The following is a 21,189-nucleotide window of genomic DNA, read 5'->3' as shown; positions in this document are numbered from 1 at the left end:
CTGCAAAATCGGCAGTGTATCAAATACTTGTTCTCCCCACTGTATGTGATGATATTGAAAGTGAAAGTTTCTTCAGTTTAAAATTAAGCTTCCAAACAAATATAAAAAGTCCCTGCTCTGCGCAGTGATTCATTACTTGCCGCGATCACGTGCTAGTCGGAACTAGGAAATGCAGAAATGGGAATTCGGTCAACCGAAAAAAAAACGAGGTCAAATCATGTCATGTTATGTCTTCATGTTGGAAAGTGGGAGCTCTAGAAAGAGGCCCAAGTTCACGACTTGGAATTCCGATATGGATGACCGTTCAAAAAAAATAATCAAGTCGGAGCTCTTCGGAGATTTCAGAGTTTCCTGTTATTTTTTTTAACCAGAGTTTCTAGTTCCGACTACCACGTGAAAGTGGCACTATTCCTAGTTGAACAACAGCCCGATAATAGGCTCAATAACGCAATTCGCAATTGAATATTTCTAATGCATTTCCTTCTGATATTTAGAAAGATTTTGTTGATGAATTAAAAAGTAGTTTGCGTCAGTTCCATCTCATATTGGACTGGTGAAAATAAGTGAAGAAAAATATAGCCTAGGCAACTTTCACTTTCTGTATCGCAGCAAATATATAGCCTGCAGGACGTTGTTTCTCTGCCATTAACCTCAGTTGGGTTGGAGAGGACTTTTGGAGAATTCGTCTATGTAAGTAGGTTACGACCTGCGAATGCTGTACCATAACAGGAAAACAATTACATTTTTGAAGACGAATTTCATAATGAAATTGAAGCTGACATTGGACAATATTTTAACTTCACTTTAACTAAATGTTGTATGCATATGGCTAGGCTGTTTAATTGTGCAGATCTTTTTAAGAATATATTTACATAGCCTATGCAGTAGTCCTAGGCTATATTCACATTGTGAGCTTAATTTATAGAAGGAATCGATAATTAACTTATATCAATCATTCACCTGAACTATATTTAATTAATCATTTTATTATAGATTTAATATTTCTGGGAGCTGTAGGCTAATCATCCTGTGAAGCCACTTGACTATGGATTCCCCAATGTGCCTGGTCGAAAACGCAGACGGCGAGCTTCATGTAGTCCCTGGGGCCATCAAGTACCTGATGGGACTGAACCAGCAAGTCGTAGTGGTGGCAGTGGTAGGGCTGTACCGCACTGGCAAGTCCTACCTCATGAACAAGCTGGCTGGAAAGAGAAAGGGTGAGACTGATGCTGAGAGACAAATGAGAATTTGCAAACTGGTTTGGGAATCAGCTGTATCTCAATAGTCAATGCCCAATTCATTAAAAATATATTTAGCATTTTGCAAATGTATTACATTTTTTTCTTCTTAAAATGGTCTTTGAAATATTAATTTAGGTTTTGCCCTGGGAGCCACCATCCAATCCAAGACTAAGGAATCTGGATGTGGTGTGTGCCTCATCCTGAAAAAAAGAGACCACACCCTGGTGCTGCTGGATACAGAGGGGCTGGGGGATGTGGAGAAGGTGGGAGGTCAAAATTCAGTCTCTTTACATTTCACATGAATAATCCAGCACAGTGAACACATATCTAAACACACATATTTTAAATAATTTAATTACATTTAGCCAGATCACCAATACATGTTGCTGTTGTCATACTTGTTTCAGGGGGGATTCTAAGAATGATGCCTGGATCTTCTCCCTGGCCATTCTGTTAAGCAGTACTCTGGTCTACAACAGTCGAGGGACCATCGACAATCAAGCCGTGGAGAACCTCCAGTATCCTTTAAACCTAAATCAATTTCCCCATGGCAATTTCCCCATGGCAATTTCCCCATGGCAATCCATGGCAATCCTCCCCTGTTTTCTCTCCTATTGACTTTAACAGGTGTACATGTCACATGTGTGGGGGATATTTCCCCCAACCGGGCCATTTCTTGGAAGTCCCTCTCATATTGAAAGTGAAAGTACTGTATGTTTGTATATTTATTTGACGCTGAGCAATATGTCCTTGTAGACCCGGAGCAATAAATTGTGTTACTGACAGCGTTAATTATTTGCAGAATGTTGGAACACACTGTACTTTGTTGGATCCATTCCCTTAGGGTTCAGTCCGTGCATGTGGACACAGTCCATTCAAAAATAAACTGAAACTACTTGTATGCTATAACTGTTGTACAGCAAGTCCTTGTACAACTGTAGCAGGCGCATTACAATTCGGACCCACATAGTTTTGTAGCTTTTACCAGTCAATCCTCAACCGGCTCTAAAGATATGTGAGTGAGCTGACAGAGCGGATCAAGGTGAATTCTTCCAGTGCAGCTTCATCCTCTCACGATGAGGAGGAAGGAGGGGACGCCCAGTTTGTGCAGTTCTTTCCAAATTTTGTGTGGGCCATCAGAGATTTCACTCTACTACTCGAGATCGATGGCAGAAACGTCACCGAAGATGGGTATCTGGAGCATTCCCTGGAACTCAAAAAAGGTGATATTAGCACTAGCCACCACCCCAATGATCAACTGTGCACAATGTCTCTCCATTGAATAGTGCACCATGAACAGTTATACAGTTGGAATAATCATTATCTCACAAAGAACATAGGGGTTGAAAACAAGATGATTGATATTGGCTCTAACGCTTGCTAAATTACACATTATAAAATCATTCCTATGAAAATGTATTCTAGGATTAGACTCATAATCAAACAGACTCATAAACCAAGTTACATAATTATTTTATCCAATTTATTGGTCATAATGTTAATTTAAGCATATCTCTTGATATGCTTTTCTGTTAATGATTGTGTGTTTGGATGGTGAACTCTAAGAGCCTGTCTCCCAGACACAGATTAGGCCTCCCAGACGAGATTCTCCATTGAACACACTTTTTTGTCCAGCCCAGGACAAGGCCTAATCTGTGTCTGGGAAATTGGCCCTAAAAATGTAGTAATGTCAACTGTAATGGTGAATGCTGACTATCATTCAGGTGGGGGTATAAAGAACGTGATGTACAACGTCCCACGAGAGTGCATCCGGAACTACTTCCCTCGCGCAAGTGCTTTGTATTCCCCACCCCTACAACTCCTGCCAACATGCCCCACCTGGATTCCATGGATGAGGCTGACCTCTGTGGCAGCTTCCGAATGGTTGCAGATACTTTTGCCGCTTCATTTTCCAGGAGAGCCGTACAAAAACTGTCAAAGGGGGCCACAAAGTAACCGGGAGAAGTAAGTCAAATATCTGAAGATTCTGCACAGATGTATTGAATGTAGCCTATATTATTGTACCACCAAATGTATACACTTATATTTTTCTTCCCGCATCTATCTGATTTCAGTGCTCGGCCACTTGGTTAACACCTATGTGGAGACCATTGCCAAAGGCTCTGTGCCCTGTCTGGAGAATGCGGTGCTGGCTATGGCTCAAATTGAGAACCAGGCTGCTGTGGATGAGGGCCTGGCGGTGTACCAGAGGGGCATGGAGGAGGTAAAGGCCTTATTCCCGGTGGACATGGGTCAGATTTCAAGTCATCACCTCCGCTCCGACCACCAGGCCACACAGGCATTCATGAACCGATCCTTCAAAGACGGAAATGGGGATTTCTTGAAAGCATTGGCGGTAAGGGTCATAATTTGAGATCTGTGCCTGGTACAAACACTTAGTTAGTTCTTAACTCTGTCAAGGACCACTTTTTACAAATGCTTCCCTAAAGTCTCAACTCTTGCAGGTGGCCATTGCAAAGCACTACGCTGACCTTCTCAACCAGAACGAGAATGCCTCAGAGAAGAAGTGTGCGGCCCTTCTGGAGAAGCTGTCTGCTCCGATGGCCCAGAAGATTAAGGAGGGGATCTACGCCACACCTGGAGGATATGAGCTTTACTGCAATCACCATGACAACATGGTGGCACAGTACCGGGCCGAGCCCAAAAGGAGTTAGGGTAAGAGCTTGAGCTGAATCCTTGCTAGGGCTGAAACATTCATCAAAAAATCCATATTGAACACTGGAGCTGTTCTCATCTTTCAGGCCGATCCACTTAGTTTCAATGTCGAGATAGGTTGCTGTTTCCTATCAACCTCAGTTACTGTTATGATTCACATTAGCTTCCATAAAGTATTTTTAGGCATCTACAGCATCATACCAGAAACACATCCAACCGGTTTTAGATTGCCATCAAACAATGATTAAACATGTAGCCTTTGGGGGTTTTTTCTGCAGGCTGAGGAGATTCTGGAGCAGTTCCTGAAGGAGAAGAGTCTAGAAAAGAATTCCATCCTGCAAGCTGACAAAAAATTGACTGAAAATGAGAAAAAGATCCACGGTAAAGTCCAAAATATAGCATGGGATGTTATTTTCTGGTTGAATTCAGGTTTCTGGTTGGAGTGACTTCTCACAATATATTGGTGATAATCTTGCACTAAGTCAACATAGATGTGGGATGTTTGAAAGAGTACGGATGCGGGCTAAAGTTTAACCTAGAACTTAAGGCCTACTCCAGAACTTGGAAAGATCAGAGGCTGTCTGTTGTATCAATATGAGAGAGAACATGAGTAGTCTAGAAGCTAGAGTGTTTTCCTACCTCAAATGTTCCTTTGGACCATGCAGAGGAGAAGGAGAGATCAGTTGTGCTGGAGCAGGAGAAACAGGCTGCTGAAGAGAAACGGGTGGAGATGGAGCGCACCATGGAGGACGATCGCAGAAGCAAAGACGAGAAGTTGAGGCAGATGGAAGATAAGATGAAGGAGGAGATGAAGCAACAGGAACGGGACTTCCACAGGGCCTTGGAGTGCAAGATGCAGGAGCAGAAGGATCTGCTGGAGAAGGGCCACAAGGAGAAGGCTGACTTAATGAGACAGGAGATAGAGGAGTTCAAGAAGAGCAACACACCTGAGAAGGAAGGAGGTGGTTTCCTTGAGTCTACAGTCATGCCTGATCTTCGATTTGGAATGGACGTTGCCAACACTTTCTTTCAATATAAGTATATGAAGTAGAGACAATGTGTATTACTTGAGCATATGTACACATTTTCTAGCAATGTAAAGTGAAAAGTCAAATTGATAGCCATGCTTAGAATCTGTATAAGCTTTATATGCAAGAATGATGTATTATTTTTCTTATACAACATATGTATTTACAGATTTTTGTGTGAAATTAACACTGTACTAGTATAGCGCTTCAATCTAGGGGCTTTTATACAAACATTTCTGGACTATAACGAAGACTTCTTTAATCATAATATACACTGAACAAAAATATAAACTCAACATGAAACAATTTCAAAGATTTTACTACAGTTACAGTTCATATAAATAGAAGGAAATCAATCAACTGAAAGAAATCTATGGATTTAACATGACTGGGAATACAGATATGCATCTGTTGGTCACAGATACCTTTTTTTTTAAAGGTAGGGGCGTGGATAAAAAAAAAAACAGTTAGTATCTGGTGTGACCACCATTTGCCTTATGCAGCGTGACACATCTCCTTCGCATAGAGTTGATCAGGCCGTTGATTGTGGCCTGTGGAATGTTGTCCCACTCTTCAATGGCTGTGCGAAGTTGCTGGATATTGGCGGGAACTAGAACGTGCTGTCGTACACGTCGATCCAGAGCATCCCAAACATGCTCAATGGGTGACATGTCTGGTGATTATGCAGGCCATGGAAGAACAGGGACATTTTCAGCTTCCAAGGAATGTGTACAGATCCTTGCGACATGGGGCCATGCATTATCATGCTGAAACATGAGGTGATAGCGGCGGATGAATGGAACAACAATGGGCCTCAGGATCTCGTCATAGTATCTCTGTGCATTCAAATTTTCATAGATAAAATGCAATTGTGTTTGTTGTCAGTAGCTTATGCCGGCCCATACCATAACCCCACCGCCACCATGGGGCACTCTGTTCACAACGTTGACATCAGCAAACCGCTCGCCGACACGATTCATCCGTGAAGAGCACACTTCTCCAGCGATGCCAGTGGCCATCCCTTAAAACTTGATACATCTGTGGCATTGTGTTGTGTGACAAAACTGCACATTTTAGAGTGGCCTTTATTGCCCCAGCACAAAGTGCATCTCTGTAATGATCAGGCTGTTTAATCAGCTTCTTGATATGCCACACCTGTCATGTGGATGGATTATCTTGGAAAAGGAGAAATTCTCACTAACAGGGATGTAAACACATTTGTGCACACAATTTGAGAGAAATAAGATTTTGTGCATATGGAAAATTTCTGGGATCTTTTAATTCAGCTCATGAAATATGGGATCAACACTTTAAATGTTGCGTTCATATTTTTGTTCAGTATACTTTTTATGTCTTTTATGTCTTTGAGAGACGTTGTCTATTGAAGCAAAATATAATGAATGCTCCATGGGATATTATATCATTTGAAAAACATAACCAATCTCTGAAGTTGAATACAAAAATGCATATCAGTTTATAAAATAAATTGTTTTGAATCCACTTTTAATCTGTTCGTGTTTATGTAAGTAGTAGTGTCTTACTAACACGCATCTCAAAAACCCCATTTATGCCTTCGTGGCCTGACGCTCCCCTTTTTGTTATTAAAATATATATAATATTAAAACATACAAATCTACCTGCAGTGAAGCCACTCAACATTTACATTACATTCAGTCATCTAACAGACTCCCGATCCACAGTGACCCACAAAATCAACCAGGGTCACCCTATGCCCAGCACGTCGAGCAGATCTCCCACCAAATCAAAATGGGGACCCGATCCAGCGACTCCGGCCACAGCGCCAAGCTCCCAACCGCCGGGCCAACAACCCTCCAAGATGCCCCCCTCCCCCACCCAAAGCCACCGTCCCTCAATGCACCACCAAAATGAACAAAAGAGGAAAACAAGGGGAAAACAACAGAAAACCTCATTGCAGACACAAAATACATCAAGGACGCTCCTCTTACTTTTATCTCCAGATACTGGGCCACATTTTGATGTTCAAATGGTTCAGGCCACGAATCAGTTTGCACTTGAGAAATAGCCATTGGCTACTGTCTTTCTGACACAGAGGAGCAAGAGAAGAGAGCCCTGGCTGAACAGGCAGTGAAGATGGAGACAGAGAAACAGCACCAGTTAGAGAAACTGATCCAGGAGAGGGATAGGAGTCATCAGGAGGGCATCCGTCAGCTAGAGGTATGTATGGACACTTTAAACCTTTTTTTTTTTTGTATACCATGTCTCATAAAATAATAATATTTAATATTTTTTAACTATAACCACAGATTGTAGTAACTGAGGGAGGTGAACACAGTAGTCTTTGAGAAAATGCAGCTTGCTTGTTATGTTGTCCCTCTGTGATTCTAGGCTAAGATGGTCCAGGAGGCAAAGGAGAAGCAACAGGAGTTCAAGAGAGCGCTGGATAGCAAGCTCCATGAGCAGGAAAAGCTGATGGCTAAGGGCTTCAAAGAGAAAGCGGCAGCCATGAAGGAGGAGATACAGAGCCTGAGAAAGAAGGAAAGAGCCACGGTCTCTAGAAGGAAGAGCAGTCTCAGTTAGGTAACTTCAGAGCCATAGGCCACAGGGTCCTCATAGGAGCTGTCAGCAATGGCTTAGGTCATTACGATATAACTATAGGAAAGCCCTCCGTGAGAACGCATAAAGGCAATGTATCTGTTCAAGGAGCGGGTCAGATCCACTCCCAAACTCAAATCAGGTAGTGTTGGCAGTATCCCTGATATGGAGCGCATGACACTCAAGCAAGACAAGACGACCACGCCCAAACTCAAAATGGGAGCCGTTGGCAACTCTAAAGATAATAAAACTCTGCCTAAAGTCAACACAGGTACAACTAGCAAAAAGCCCCGGCTCAGAGTTCTAAAGGATGCGCCAGAGATTAGTTAATGGTCCAGATCAGCAGCCACACCTTTCTCCAGTCTCATCATTAACCAGAAGAGCCCAGTAAACTACTAGGAAATAGTGCAACAGAAACACTGCTGTGCAACAACGGTACAATGAGGCCAAACCAGCTGTCACTTCACAGAAGTCAGTTCCTCAGTTTATAACCATTCATTTCTCATTCTGATAACCTTTAAATATTATTAAATGTTATTATAGATCAGTCTTAGAATTGGAGAGTTAAGATTTGTGCTTTCTTTTGTTCTTGGATGTAGGGTAAAATAAATGAGCATGCTGAACTTGTCTAGAGGTCAAATTTGTTATATATTACATTTACATTTTACATTTTAGTCATTTAGCAGACGCTCTTATCCAGAGCGACTTACAGTTGGTGAGTGCATACATTTTTCATACTGGCCCCCCGTGGGAAACAAACCCACAACCCTGGCGTTGCACGCGCCATGCTCTACCAACGCAAGGCTAGAATGGAACTGCTCATATTCAATGCGCTTTTCACTTAAGGTTTGACCATTATCTTTTGTAATTGTGATTGTTTGAATAAACCTTGATTCATCTCTATTCGATAACTTTTCACATTTTCTCTGATAGGGTTAAGGATAAAGCTAAACTTGTTTTAATAGAGATATTGATCAATGGGGAGAACTGATGAGCTGAATCTCTACATGGAAACATAAGCACAAGCATTCACATGAAAAAGAGACACATCCTGTCTTTCAGTCACCTATCAATTTAATCAAATACAAACATGAGTACATCAGCAGCAAGACAAGAAGAGGAACTGTAATTATGGAATGATATGAACACATATCTCTACTCAGATTACCTGTAACCAGATCAGCTTTAGGGCCAGGATGATAAATGCAGGAATGATATTCCTATCAGCTAGAGATCTCCAATAGTCTGCTGCTTGGACACACCACACACACTTGAGGCGAATGTCACAAAGCACGATTAAGGAGTTAGCCACCTAACTTTGATAAACAGATATACTGTAGCTCTTGATTTTCTGGTTCCAGATCCGGCTTTGTGATAAACCCCCCTGGAGTTACACACACAGTACAGCAACCTGTAAGAATCATACTACACCACACAGAAGCACTAGTCTGGGAGCCAGACTGACAGTTCCTGCATTAACAACACTGTTGCCAATGACAACACGCTGACATAAGCAGAGAAAGACAGACTGGTATCCAGGCTACAAAAAAGAAAAAAATATGATCAAGTTTATTTCAAATCATAGGGGCAGTCATTCAGATAATGTAAATCAGTCTTGGTGTATGAATCAGCATGTAACTCATACATATTTTTACCTCCAACAATGATAACAGATATTGTTCTTTACTGTACAGAGGGCATTCAATGAGGAAACGGATAGCGATAGTATAATTCTTTAAGCCAGTGGTTGACTACTACTGTAAATAGCATTAGAGCATGATACAGCCATTCTCCACCAGTAGATATGTATTAGCCTAGGCCCAAGATGTGTGGCTTCACTGATTATTACATCAACATGCTAGTACTCATGAAAAACGACCATGGGTAATTAGGTTATCAACATGCAGACAGATTGTTGTTTTACAATAGTGGTTCCGCCTAAAAACAAATCCAGTGCATGAACTTAACTTGAACTATAGTATATCCATGATGACCCCTATCATAACCATCAATACACTTTGAGAATGTTAAAGCGTAAAAATAATATATATTACACAAAAGTCTGATTCATTACCACACTATCAGTCAATGATTATGACCTTGATGACACATGTAGTAGGCTACATGAGAGATGTCTAGCTTTGAGGTAACAGTAACACACTGCAATAAATAAACTCATCATAACACAAATACATTTATGACACACACAGCCACTAACATATCACCAGTTTGGTATACATACACCTCAAAAGAACATCTCAAATATTTTCAGTCTACAACCCTGTGTCATTTGTAGACAACAACATATTGTAAGTATGTATTGGACAATAAAAAGTGCTTAGCTATGATTTTGTTCTCTTAGAAATCAAACCGTAACAACTGAAGTGCAGAACCTAGAGACTACAGTGGTGAATAATGTTTTAGTCCACCACCAAAGTCCAAAGAGTAGTAAGTGACATTTCAATAGCTCTACAATAGTGTAAAAAAAAATCATAAAAAGATGATTGGAATGTACTTGTTCTTTACAATTTATCATTTCAATTGGCAAGCCTAATCAAGAACTTCAGTTTGCAATACAATATTCATAGAAAATAAAAATACTAAATAACTACATTTTTTCCTCCTTGTCTCCTACATCTGTGCTAGTCAACCGTTACCCGACAGTGAGATACCACATGTTGACTTGTTCACCAGTTGTGTGTATGTTTGATGACTCTAGGATCCTATAAGGTACAGGTAACTGCCAAAATAAATGGAAACACTTGAGTAAACGAGGGATACCTGATCACCTGATAGGTGGATGGAGCTCCATGATGCTCCAATGTCAACGATGACCTTCAAGACACCACTGGAGTCATGTCCCAGAGCTGTAGACACAAGCATAAAGGTGACCGACCGGCTCGATTCGGTTTTATGTAGCAACATTTGAAATTGTGTTTTTTACATTGAATAAAAGTAGAGACTCAGATCTAGAAAATGGTATATCATACACTACAGTTGAGGAACAATGGGAAAGTAATTCTGTCATGAAAGTTGATAAACTTGTAACCTCACTTTTGAGAAAATGGCCTTTGAATCTGCAGGTAACTAACCAACCAGGTTCAATGTTAGCTAGCTAACATTAGACTATAACTAGCCAAGCAAATGGTTCTGAGATACGAATAATAAGATCATACACGTAACATTACCTAGTGAGCCAGCCAGCTAACGTTAGCTAGCTATCTAACAGTACACTTTAACATGAAATGAAAACTACTGTCAAAATCAGAAACTTGTAATATCTGAAAATGTAGCTAGCTAGACTATCTTACCCGTATACATCATGGTTGGATGCCATGGTTGCCCTTTGTTTGAAGATGTAATCCGGAGACCGGTGTCTCCTTAGCTATCATACCCTAATTCCACTGATTTCAAAACTCGGTCCTCCAGAAAGTGGAGAGCAACACTTATGCAGTTCTACTAAGCAATATATATATTTTAAGCCGCATCAGACATAATTACCTACACATACTGACCAGCTCAAATAGACAGAAGCATGCTATATGGCAGACCAATCTGAACTCATCTCTCTGCATGTCCAGGTCACTCATTATCTCAGCCAATCATGGCTAGCGGGAAGGTTGCTGTCTTTTTCTGTGGCTAAACCAACTAGGCTCGTAATTTAACCATTTTATTAGTATTTACAGATGGCATACAAGTCTGTTATTAAGGCACATTAAAGTTCACGTTCCAGAAGGCATTTCTGCCAATAAACACATTTTGATTTTTAAAAAAAAAGTTTCCTGTGAAGTTGAAACTAAGGTGTACAAAAAAAACACTGCCTCCTTCATACACGTATACGCACTGTCATTAAAGGTCATTGTATCAATGCATCCCATTTCCTGTATTAGGCTACGTTTACACAGGCAATTCCAATTCTAATATTTTATTCACTAATTGGCCTTTAGACCAATCAGCTCAACTCAAAAAAATATCTGATGTGAAAAGATCTGTGATTGGTCAAAAGACCAGTTAGTGGAAAAAACATCAGAATTGGGCTGCCTTGTCTAAACGCTGCCTTAAAGACATAGTGTCTGTCTCACCTTGACAACCTTGTCTGCCCCAGAGGTCAGCAGCCAGCCTGTGGTAGGCTCGTAGTGCATGTAAACTATGCTATGTTTGCTGTCATGGAATGTCGCCGTGGGCGCCCGGCTGTAAGACAGGGGGTGGGGGGGAAACACTTATCATCATGGGAACAAACTATAGGAAAAGATGTGATGACCAGAGGATGTTATTTGAGGATTTTTTGTGCAGTCGTGTGTGCGTGCGTGTTACTCACTCCTCGTCCGTGATGGACTCGTGGCAGCTGTCACACACCCGCACCTCGAACTCGAAGCCCATGAGAGGGATGGTGGAGCGCTTGGCCGAGCACTTCCCACACACTGCCTGCCCACACTTCCTGCAGTGGTGCTGGGGGAGAGGAGATAGGGAGACACTGAGCCTTGGGTTCGCCTACTCGGCTTGCAGATAAGGCCATTGTGCATCCATCTCACTTGCCCTCACTCATGTAGTCAATCAGCGGAGGCCACACCAGGGCTATATTTCTGCATTTCACACTGCCATAGAGGGTTTGGTTGTTTAGCAACAAAACTGACGAGTGTCGCAATTATGGGGCAAAACAGGCGGGGTTGGCTTAGATTGTTCACAACATGTAAACTATATTTTGTCTCCAATATTTATTGAAAACAAATTCATTTGCACAATGAGCACTTGTTGTCTTTCAAATACATCGATTACGGTTGTTGATTTGCTAGCAAATGTTTTGCCATATTAGCATAGACATGACATCAGTCAAAACAAGACATGGTATCAAGAACAAGATAAAACTAGCTGAAACAAGCCATGATTCCCGCATGGCAGCTTATTGTCATTGTTGCTAGTCATCTGGCCATCCAGAATCACAACAACAAACTTGTGCCCCATTGAAGCATGAGCATTGTTTTAGTGATGTTCTCAGCTAACCCATTTACAGGAACAACATTAACTATGTTTCTTTCCTGCCCTCTTGTGGACAATAGGTGAACTACACCCCACAGTGACAGTATGGAGCCCACTGTACCTGGCGCAGGCCGATCGTCTTACTGTCCCACATCTGTTTGAAGTTCCAGAAGAATGGCTGCTCACACTTCTGACACAAGTCACTGTCCAGCCACTCTGGGGTCTGAGGGAAGACAGACAGGTTGAAAACAGACCATAAATACTGCTCTAGAGTCAGCTTCTCCTTTCTCAATCCTACCTTTAACCATCAGGAGTTTTAAAAGGAAAGTAACCCAGATTCAGTGCTTCGGTATAACCTAAGTGAGAGAAAGAGCCATAGGTAGTCTACACTGAACACTAATTTAATTCAGAGTTTGTCATACTCTCTCTGTACGTGTTCCTATGGCTGTGGTTTAAATCAGTCTATTTCAGGTACCCCTCCATTGTGACAGAAACAGCCCGACAAAGCACTCTTCCATACCATGTGGTCAATGACAGAGGTGACATTGCACTCACAGAGCTGTGACTGGCCCATATCTAGGGCTAGACAGATTCTATGGAAGAAAGGTGTGCATGTGTCTGAGGGACACAACGCTGCACTGTGCTCCAGCTAATCTATGCACAGCCCTGCCCAACACTCAGGCCTCACTGCAGACTTAGCTCCATAGCACATACATTATGCCTCTCATTCTCCTTCCCTCACCCACTCTCTCCCTGAAAGTCCTATTACATCCAAGCTCCTTAAGGTTTGTGGGGTGTGAACCTTTGAACCTTTCTACTTCACACATCTCACTGCCTTGAGGTTTTGTCTTCCTCCCTCCTTTTTCTCCATCCCTCCATCTTTATCAGTCCATTCCTCCCTCACCTCCTGTCGGGTCAAGTCCATGTTCCAGATGACGATGCCTCCATCTGAGCTGCAGGAGATCAGCTGACGTGTGTGTGGCGCGTAGCATAGGCCCTGGACCTTCTCACTGCATTGTTAACACACACACAGGCAGTGGAACACACATAAGAGTATGTGGTACACAAACATTGTAGATTCTCCCCAGCACCGCAATGACATCCCTGGTTGTGACATGAGTCACTTTACCCCTACTTTACAACTCTCCAACAACATGACTGAACGTTAAACAGCCTGGAGTTATGGATAATGACTGAACAGAAGCGCCCCAAAAGGAGACTACTAGGGGCATTTCAACAGTTTCTAAGACCGTATCATATAGATTAAAGGCCCATGTTTTTTTTATACATTTCCACACTATGAAGTTGGAATAATACTGTGAAAATTATGATAATGCCCTTTGAGTGTAAGAGCTGTTTGACAAGACCGCCTGAAATTTCTGCCTGTTTTGGTGGGATGGATTTTGGCCAGACAGTCCTAGCTAAATTCTTGCTTGATAAATTGGTCTTTGCTAAGAAGCTATTTTTGCTTCTTTTTGACCATTTTAATTGAAAACAATTACAGTAAGGTACGTCATTGTTACCCAGAAATGATTTGATATTGAGATAAAAACTGCTGCATTGGGCCTTTAATAAATTGCTCAAAAAAATAAAGGGAACACTAAAATAACACATCCTAGATCTGAATGAATGAAATAATCTTATTAAATATTTTTTTCTTTACATAGTTGAATGTGCTGACAACAAAATCACACAAAAATTATCAATGGAAATCTGGAGGTTTGGATTTGGAGTCACCCTCAAAATTAAAGTGAAAACCACACTACAGGCTGATCCAACTTTGATGTAATGTCCTTAAAACAAGTCAAAATGAGGCTCAGTAGTGTGTGTGGCCTCCACGTGCCTATATGACCTCCCTACAACGCCTGGGCATGCTCCTGATGAGGTGGCGGATGGTCTTCTGAGGGATCTCCTCCCAGACCTGGACTAAAACATCCGCCAACTCCTGGACAGTCTGTGTTGCAATGTGGCCTTGGTGGATGGAGTGAGACATGATGTCCCAGATGTGCTCAATTGGATTCAGGTCTGGGGAACGGGCGGGCCAGTCCATAGCATCAATGCCTTCCTCTTGCAGGAACTGCTGACACACTCCAGCCACATGAGGTCTAGCATTGTCTTGCATTAGGAGGAACCCAGGGCCAACCGCACCAGCATATGGTCTCACAAGGGGTCTGAGGATCTCATCTCGGTACCTAATGGCAGTCAGGCGACCTCTGGCAAGCACACGGAGGGCTGTGCGGCCCCCCAAAGAAATGTCATCCCACACCATGACTGACCCACCGCCAAACCGGTCATGCTGGAGGATGTTGCAGGCAGCAGAACGTTCTCCACGGCGTCTCCAGACTCTGTCACGTCTGTCACATGTGCTCAGTGTGAACCTGCTTTCATCTGTGAAGAGCACAGGGCGCCAGTGGCGAATTTGCCAATCTTGGTGTTCTCTGGCAAATGCCAAACATCCTGCACGGTGTTGGGCTGTAAGCACAACCCCCACCTGTGGACGTCGGGCCCTCATACCACCCTCATGGAGTCTGTTTCTGACCGTTTGAGCAGACACATGCACATTTGTGGCCTGCTGGAGGTCATTTTGCAGGGCTCTGGCAGTGCTGCCCCTGCTCCTCCTTGCACAAAGGCGGAGGTAGCAGTCCTGCTGCTGGGTTGTTGCCCTCCTACGGCCTCCTCCACGTCTCCTGATGTACTGGCCTGTCTCCTGGTAGCGCCTCCATGCTCTGGACACTACGCTGACAGACACAGCAAACCTTCTTGCCACAGCTCGCATTGATGTGCCATCCTGGATGAGCTGCACTACCTGAGCCACTTATGTGGGTTGTAGACTCCGTCTCATGCTACCACTAGAGTGAAAGCACCGCCAGCATTCAAAAGTGACCAAAACATCAGCCAGGAAGCATAGGAACTGAGAAGTGATCTGTGGTCACCACCTGCAAAACCAGTCCTTTATTGGGGGTGTCTTGCTAATTGCCTATAATTTCCACCTGTTGTCTATTCCATTTGCACAACAGCATGTGGAATGTATTGTCAATCAGTGTTGCTTCCTAAGTGGACAGTTTGATTTCACAGAAGTGTGATTGACTTGGAGTTACATTGTGTTATTTAAGTGTTCCCTTTATTTTTTTGAGCAGTGTATATTGGGGTTTTAATACTACAATGAAGACTACATTTGAAGACTGTATTGGAGGACTCTGTTGAGGTTCAGTGTGTGAATCTTACTTGTGTCCCTGAAGTTCGATGGCGGTACCTTTGCGTCCCCCGATGTCCCACATGATGATGGAGTGATCGGAGCTGCCGGAAAACAACACTCTCTGGCCTGGGTCCCAACACAGCGCTGTCACATTGCCTAAAGCAGGGGTGTCAAACTCATTTTAGCTCAGGGGCCACATGGAGGAAAATCTATTCCCAAGTGGGCCAGACCGGTAAAATCATGGTATATATATATATATATACTTAAAAACAACAACTTCAGATTGTTTTAATACTATCAACATAAAACATAAAGCTGGAACCTGAGGACAGTGTGTCCAAAATAGTACAAGCACAACATCACTATTAATCATAAAACACCTCAAGTTTATTTGAAAATTCTAAAGAAAAAGAACACACAAACACACAATGCCTCAGTGATTCACAGAACTGTTTCAAGATCACAGAACTATATCAGGGTGTCATTTCTCAGTGTCAAGGGGTGCTGAAGGTGGGTGTGGTGCAGGAATCAAGCGCAGGACGCAAGCTCAGTCCAAAAGACTTTAGTGAAATATTCACGTAGTAAATGAGCACAATAAGCCCGGAGGCGAAATAACGGCGCACACAGGCGTCAAACATACGGCGCACTAACATGTGCGAAAACCTCTCCAAACACTGGAGGGAAGTACGTAGCTCAAACACCAAAACAGAAGAGCAATCACACACAATCACAGACACACACAACGAGAACTAAATAGGACACTAACGAGGACTAACTAGACACAGGTGTACAACATCAAGACAAAACCAAACGAACATGAAACATAGATTGGTGGCAGCTAGTACTCCGGGGACGACGACCGCCGAAGCCTGCCCGAACCAGGAGGAGGAGCAGCCTCGGCCGAAACCGTGACAGACCCCCCCTTGGCGCGGCTCTAGCCGTGCGCCAACCCCGGCCTCGGGACGACCAGAGGACGCGGAGCAGGGCGCGCGGGATGGTCCCGGTGGAACTCCGACAGGAGAGATGGGTCTAGGATGTCCCTCCGCGGCACCCAGCACTGCTCCTCCGGGCCAGTACCCTCCCACTCCACGAGATACTGAGACCCCCATCCAGCGTCTTGAGTCCAAGATGGACCGAACGGTATATGCCGGAGCCCCTCGATGTCCAGTGGGGGCGGAGGAGTCTCTCCTATCTCACCTTCCTGGAGTGGACCAGCCACCACCGGCCTGAGAAGAGACACATGGAACAAGGGTTAATATTATTATATTCAACAGGTAGATGTAACCTATAACACACCTCGTTCAATCTTCTCAGGACTTTAAAAGGCCCCACAAACCGCCGACCCAGCTTCCGGCAGGGCAGGCGGAGGGGTAGGTTTCTGGTAGAGAGCCAGACTCGATCTCCGGCCCCTCACTGCGGTGGAGATCGGCGCTCGCCTTGTGACGACGGATGGCCCGCTGCAGGTGGACGTGGGCAGCGTTCCACGTCTCCTCCGAGCGCCTCATCCAATCATCCACCGCAGGGGCCTCGATCTGGCTCTGCTGTCAAGGTGCCAGAACCGGCTGGTAACCTAACACACATTGGAAGGGGGTTAGGTTGGTAGAGGAGTGGCGGAGAGAGTTCTGGGCCATCTCGGCCCAGGGAATGTACCGAGCCCACTCCTCAGGCCGGTCCTGGCAATACGACCTCAGAAACCTACCCACATCCTGGTTGACACGTTCTACCTGCCCGTTACTCTCCAGGTGGTACCCTGAGGTAAGGCTAACCGAGACCCCCAAACGCTCCATGAACGCTCTCCATACTGGGAGGTAAACTGGGGGGCCTCGATCAGACACTAAATCCTCGGGTACCCCGTGATGCCGAAGACGTGGGTAAATAGGGCCTCTGCGGTTTGTAGGGCAGTAGGCAGACCCGACATAGTGAGAAGACGACAGGCCTTAGAGAACCGGTCCACAACGACCAGGATGGTGGTATTCCCCTGAGAGAGGGGAAGGTCTGTCACAAAATCCACCGAGAGGTGGGACCATGGTCGTTGTGGAACGGGCAGGGGTTGTAACTTATCCCTGGGCAGGTGTCTGGGCGCCTTACACTGGGCGCACACCGAGCAGGAGGAGACATAAACCCTCACATCCCTGGCTAACGTGGGCCACCAGTATTTAGTGCTAAGACAATGCACTGTCCGGCCAATACCCGGATGTCCAGAGGAGGGTGACGTGTGAGCCCAGTAAATTAGTCGATCCCGAATCTCGAGCGGAACGTACTTCCGACCCTCAGGACACTGTGGAGGGCTGGGGTCGTGCAGAACGCTTGCTCGATTTCGGCATCGACCTCCCACACCACCGGTGCCACAAGACAAGACTCCGGTAGTATGGGAGTAGGCTCAACGGACCTCTCCTCCGTGTCATACCACCGGGACAGCGCATCTGCCTTTACCATTCTGGGACCCAGGGATGTGCGTGATTTTAAATACGAACCTGGTGAGAAACATACTCCATCGAGCCTGGCGAGGTTCAGTCTCCTCGCTGCCCGAATGTACTCCAGGTTCAGATGGTCAGTCAAAATGAGGAAAGGGTGTTGAGCCCCCTCAAGCCAATGCCTCCACACCTTAAGGGCCTGAACTACAGCTAACAGCTCCCTGTCCCCGACTTCATAATTACGCTCCGCCGGGCTGAGCTTTTGAGTAAAAGCACAGGGGCGGAGTTTAGTGGCATGCCGGACCGTTGAGAGAAAACGGCCCCTATACCAGCCTCAGACGCGTCCCACCTCAACCTGAAAGGGTCGGGATCCGGATGCGCCAGCACCGGAGCCGACGTAAACAGGTCCTTCAGTCTCCTAAAGGCCCTGTCCGCATCAGCTGACCACTGCAGGCGCACCGGACCCCTTTCAGAAGGGACGTGATGGGAGCTGCCACCTGTCCAAAACCCCGGATAAACCTCCGCTAGTAATTCGCAAAGCCCAAGAACTGCTGCACCTCTTTGACAGTGGTTGGGGTTTGCCAATTACGCACAGCGGACACACGATCCACCTCCATTCTCACCCCTGACGCGGACAACCGATAACCCAAAAAGGAGACCGACTCCTGGAAAAACAGACATTTCTCTGCCTTGACATATGGTCGTGCCCAACAGCCTCCTCAATACACGACGCACCAGGGTTATATGCTCGGCTCGGGTAGACGAGTACACCAGAATGTCATCAATGTACCACCACCACCCTTGCCCCTGCATATCCCGGAAAATGTCATCTACGAAGGATTGGAAGACTGATGGAGCATTCATCAACCCATATGGCATGACGAGATACTCAGAAATGACCTGACGTGGTACTAAACGCTGTTTTCCATTCGTCGCCCTCCCTAATGCGCACCAGTTATACGCGCTCCTGAGATCCAGTTTTGTGAAAAACCGCGCTCCATGCAATGACTCCGTCATGGTCGCAATCAGAGGGAGTGGATAACTGTATTTCACAGTAATCTGATTGAGACCACGGTAATCAATGCACGGGCGCAACCCTCCATCTTTTTCTTCACAAAAAGAAGCTTGAGGAGGCGGGAGAAGTGGAGGGCCGAATGTATCCCTGTCTCAAAGATTTCGGCTATGTAAGTCTCCATAGCTTTTCTCTCCTCTTGAGACAAAGGATACACGTGGCTCCGTGGGAGCGCTGCTCCTGCCTGGAGATCAATCGCACAATCCCCCTGTCTATGAGGCAACTGCGTCGCCCTAGTTTTACTAAACACGAGAGCTAAATCCCCATATTCAGGCGGAATGTGCAGTGCGGGCACTTGGTTTGGACTTTCCACCGAAGTCGCCCCCACGGAAACACCCAGACATCGCCCTCGCACTGAGCAGACCACCCATCGAGAGCCCTCTGTTGCCACGAAATTGCAGGGTTATGGGTGCTTAACCAGGGAATTCCCAGCACCACTGGGTACGCAGGAGAGTCGATCAGATACAGCTGTATAGTCTCTTCATGACCCCCTGCGCACACATCCTAAGTGGTGCTGTGATCTCCCCTAATCAACCCCGACCCCAACGGGCGGCTATCTAAGGCATGAACGGGAAAAAGGTTTGTCAACAGGTAGGAGAGGGATCCCTAAATCTAAACAAAACTTCCGATCAACAAAATTCACAGCTGCGCCTGAATCTACTAGCGCCTTATGCTGGATATGAGATGCAACCTGTGGAAAACAAACAGGTATACAAAAGTGCAAAAACAGAGAGCTCTGGGTAAGTGGGGCGTCTACTCACCTGGGAGGGCTCCCCAGTGCGTGGCCTGTCGTCTTCGACCCCCGGAGAACCCTCCCCAGCACCTGGCCGCAGTGTGCCCTCCACGACCGCACTTGGTGCAGGAGACAGGCCCCCTCAGGCTCCTCCTCCTCCTTTCTCTAGCGCCGGCACCCCGAGCTCCATGGGGCTCGGCTCGGAGGTGCCGGAGGGCGGAAATGGACGGACCCCCCTCGGGGCGTCCACAGGTGGCCAGCAGGGTGTCCAGACGGATGGACATATCGACCAACTGGTCGAAGGTGAGATTGGTATCCCTGCAGGCCAACTCACGTTGAACGTCCTCCCATTGGCTACATCGAAAATGGTCGATGAGGGCCCGTTCATTCCACCCTGCGTCCGCCGCTAGAGTCCGGAACTCCAGCGCAAACGCCTGTGCGCTCCTCCTTCCCTGTCTCAGGTGGACTAGATGCTCCCCCGCCGCTTTGCCCTCAGGTGGATGGTCGAACACGGCCTTGAAGCGACGGGAGAACTCGGAGTAGGAGATGGTGGTGGCGTCCATCTTCCTCCACTCGGCGTTGGCCCATTCCAACGCCTTGCCCGTGAGACAGGAGATGAGGCGGAAACGCTCTCGTGTCCCGAGGGCACCGGGTGTACAGTGGCCAGGTAGAGCTCCACCTGCAGGAGGAACCCCTGACACCCGGCAGCTGTTCCGTCATACGCCCTCGGGAGCGCGAGCCGAATCCCCCTGGGTTCCGGACCTGGGACTGGTGGATCGGCCGATGGGGTTGGCAGGGTAGGTGGAGGTGTGGGTACCCCTCTGGCCTCCCATCGGTGCAGGGTGTTGATGACGTCCTGTAGAGCGGTCCCCAGTTGTCGTATCTGGTCATCCTGGCCGCGGACATGCTCCTCGAGCGACTCAGGCATGACTGTTGATCCCTGCGGATTCCATTCAATGGGTGTGTGATTCTGTCAAGGGGTGCTGAAGGTGGGTGTGGTGCAGGAATCAGCGCAGGCATGAAGCTCAGTCCAAAAGACTTTAGTGAAATATTCAAGTAGTAAATGAGCACAATAAGCCCGGAGGCGAAATAACAGCGCACACAGGCGTCAAACAAACGGCGCACTAACATGTGCGAAAACCTCTCCCAAACACTGGAGGGAAGTACGTAGCTCAAACACCAAAACAGAAGAGCAATCACACACAAACACAGACACACACAACGAGAACTAAATACGACACTAACGAGGACTAACTAGACACAGGTGTACAACATCAA

General features: G+C 45.7%; 1 protein-coding gene and 1 pseudogene across 1 annotated transcript; one reads left to right on the top strand and one right to left on the bottom strand.

Moving 5' to 3' along the window:
• The first annotated feature begins 443 nt into the window (after positions 1-443).
• LOC121571739 lies at positions 444-5,281 on the top strand (annotated as a pseudogene).
• A 5,075-nt stretch (positions 5,282-10,356) lies between these two features.
• LOC123482184 (WD repeat and FYVE domain-containing protein 2-like) lies at positions 10,357-17,610 on the bottom strand. Its single transcript, XM_045208970.1, has 7 exons — positions 17,604-17,610; positions 15,722-15,848; positions 13,401-13,506; positions 12,618-12,719; positions 11,838-11,968; positions 11,602-11,710; positions 10,357-10,386 (listed from the first exon to the last, which is right to left on the bottom strand). The coding sequence occupies exons 1-7, from the start codon at positions 17,608-17,610 to the stop codon at positions 10,357-10,359; spliced, it is 612 nt and encodes a 203-aa protein (XP_045064905.1).
• Between the last annotated feature and the right edge of the window lie 3,579 nt (positions 17,611-21,189).

This window comes from Coregonus clupeaformis, chromosome 29, assembly GCF_020615455.1.
Source record: "Coregonus clupeaformis isolate EN_2021a chromosome 29, ASM2061545v1, whole genome shotgun sequence".
Taxonomy (NCBI): Eukaryota; Metazoa; Chordata; class Actinopteri; order Salmoniformes; family Salmonidae; genus Coregonus; species Coregonus clupeaformis.
The sequence above is the reverse complement of the archived record's forward strand: the minus strand, read 5'-3'. Positions and strand labels throughout refer to the sequence as shown.

What these genes read in the sequence shown, in the direction of transcription:
- LOC123482184 (XM_045208970.1), bottom strand. An exon ending in TGGACTTGACCCGACAGGAG is followed by an intron (nt 12,720 to 13,400) that starts GTGAGGGAGGAA and finishes GTCTTCCCTCAG; the next exon opens with ACCCCAGAGTGGCTGGACAG. An exon ending in GAGTCCATCACGGACGAGGA is followed by an intron (nt 11,711 to 11,837) that starts GTGAGTAACACG and finishes CCTGTCTTACAG; the next exon opens with CCGGGCGCCCACGGCGACAT.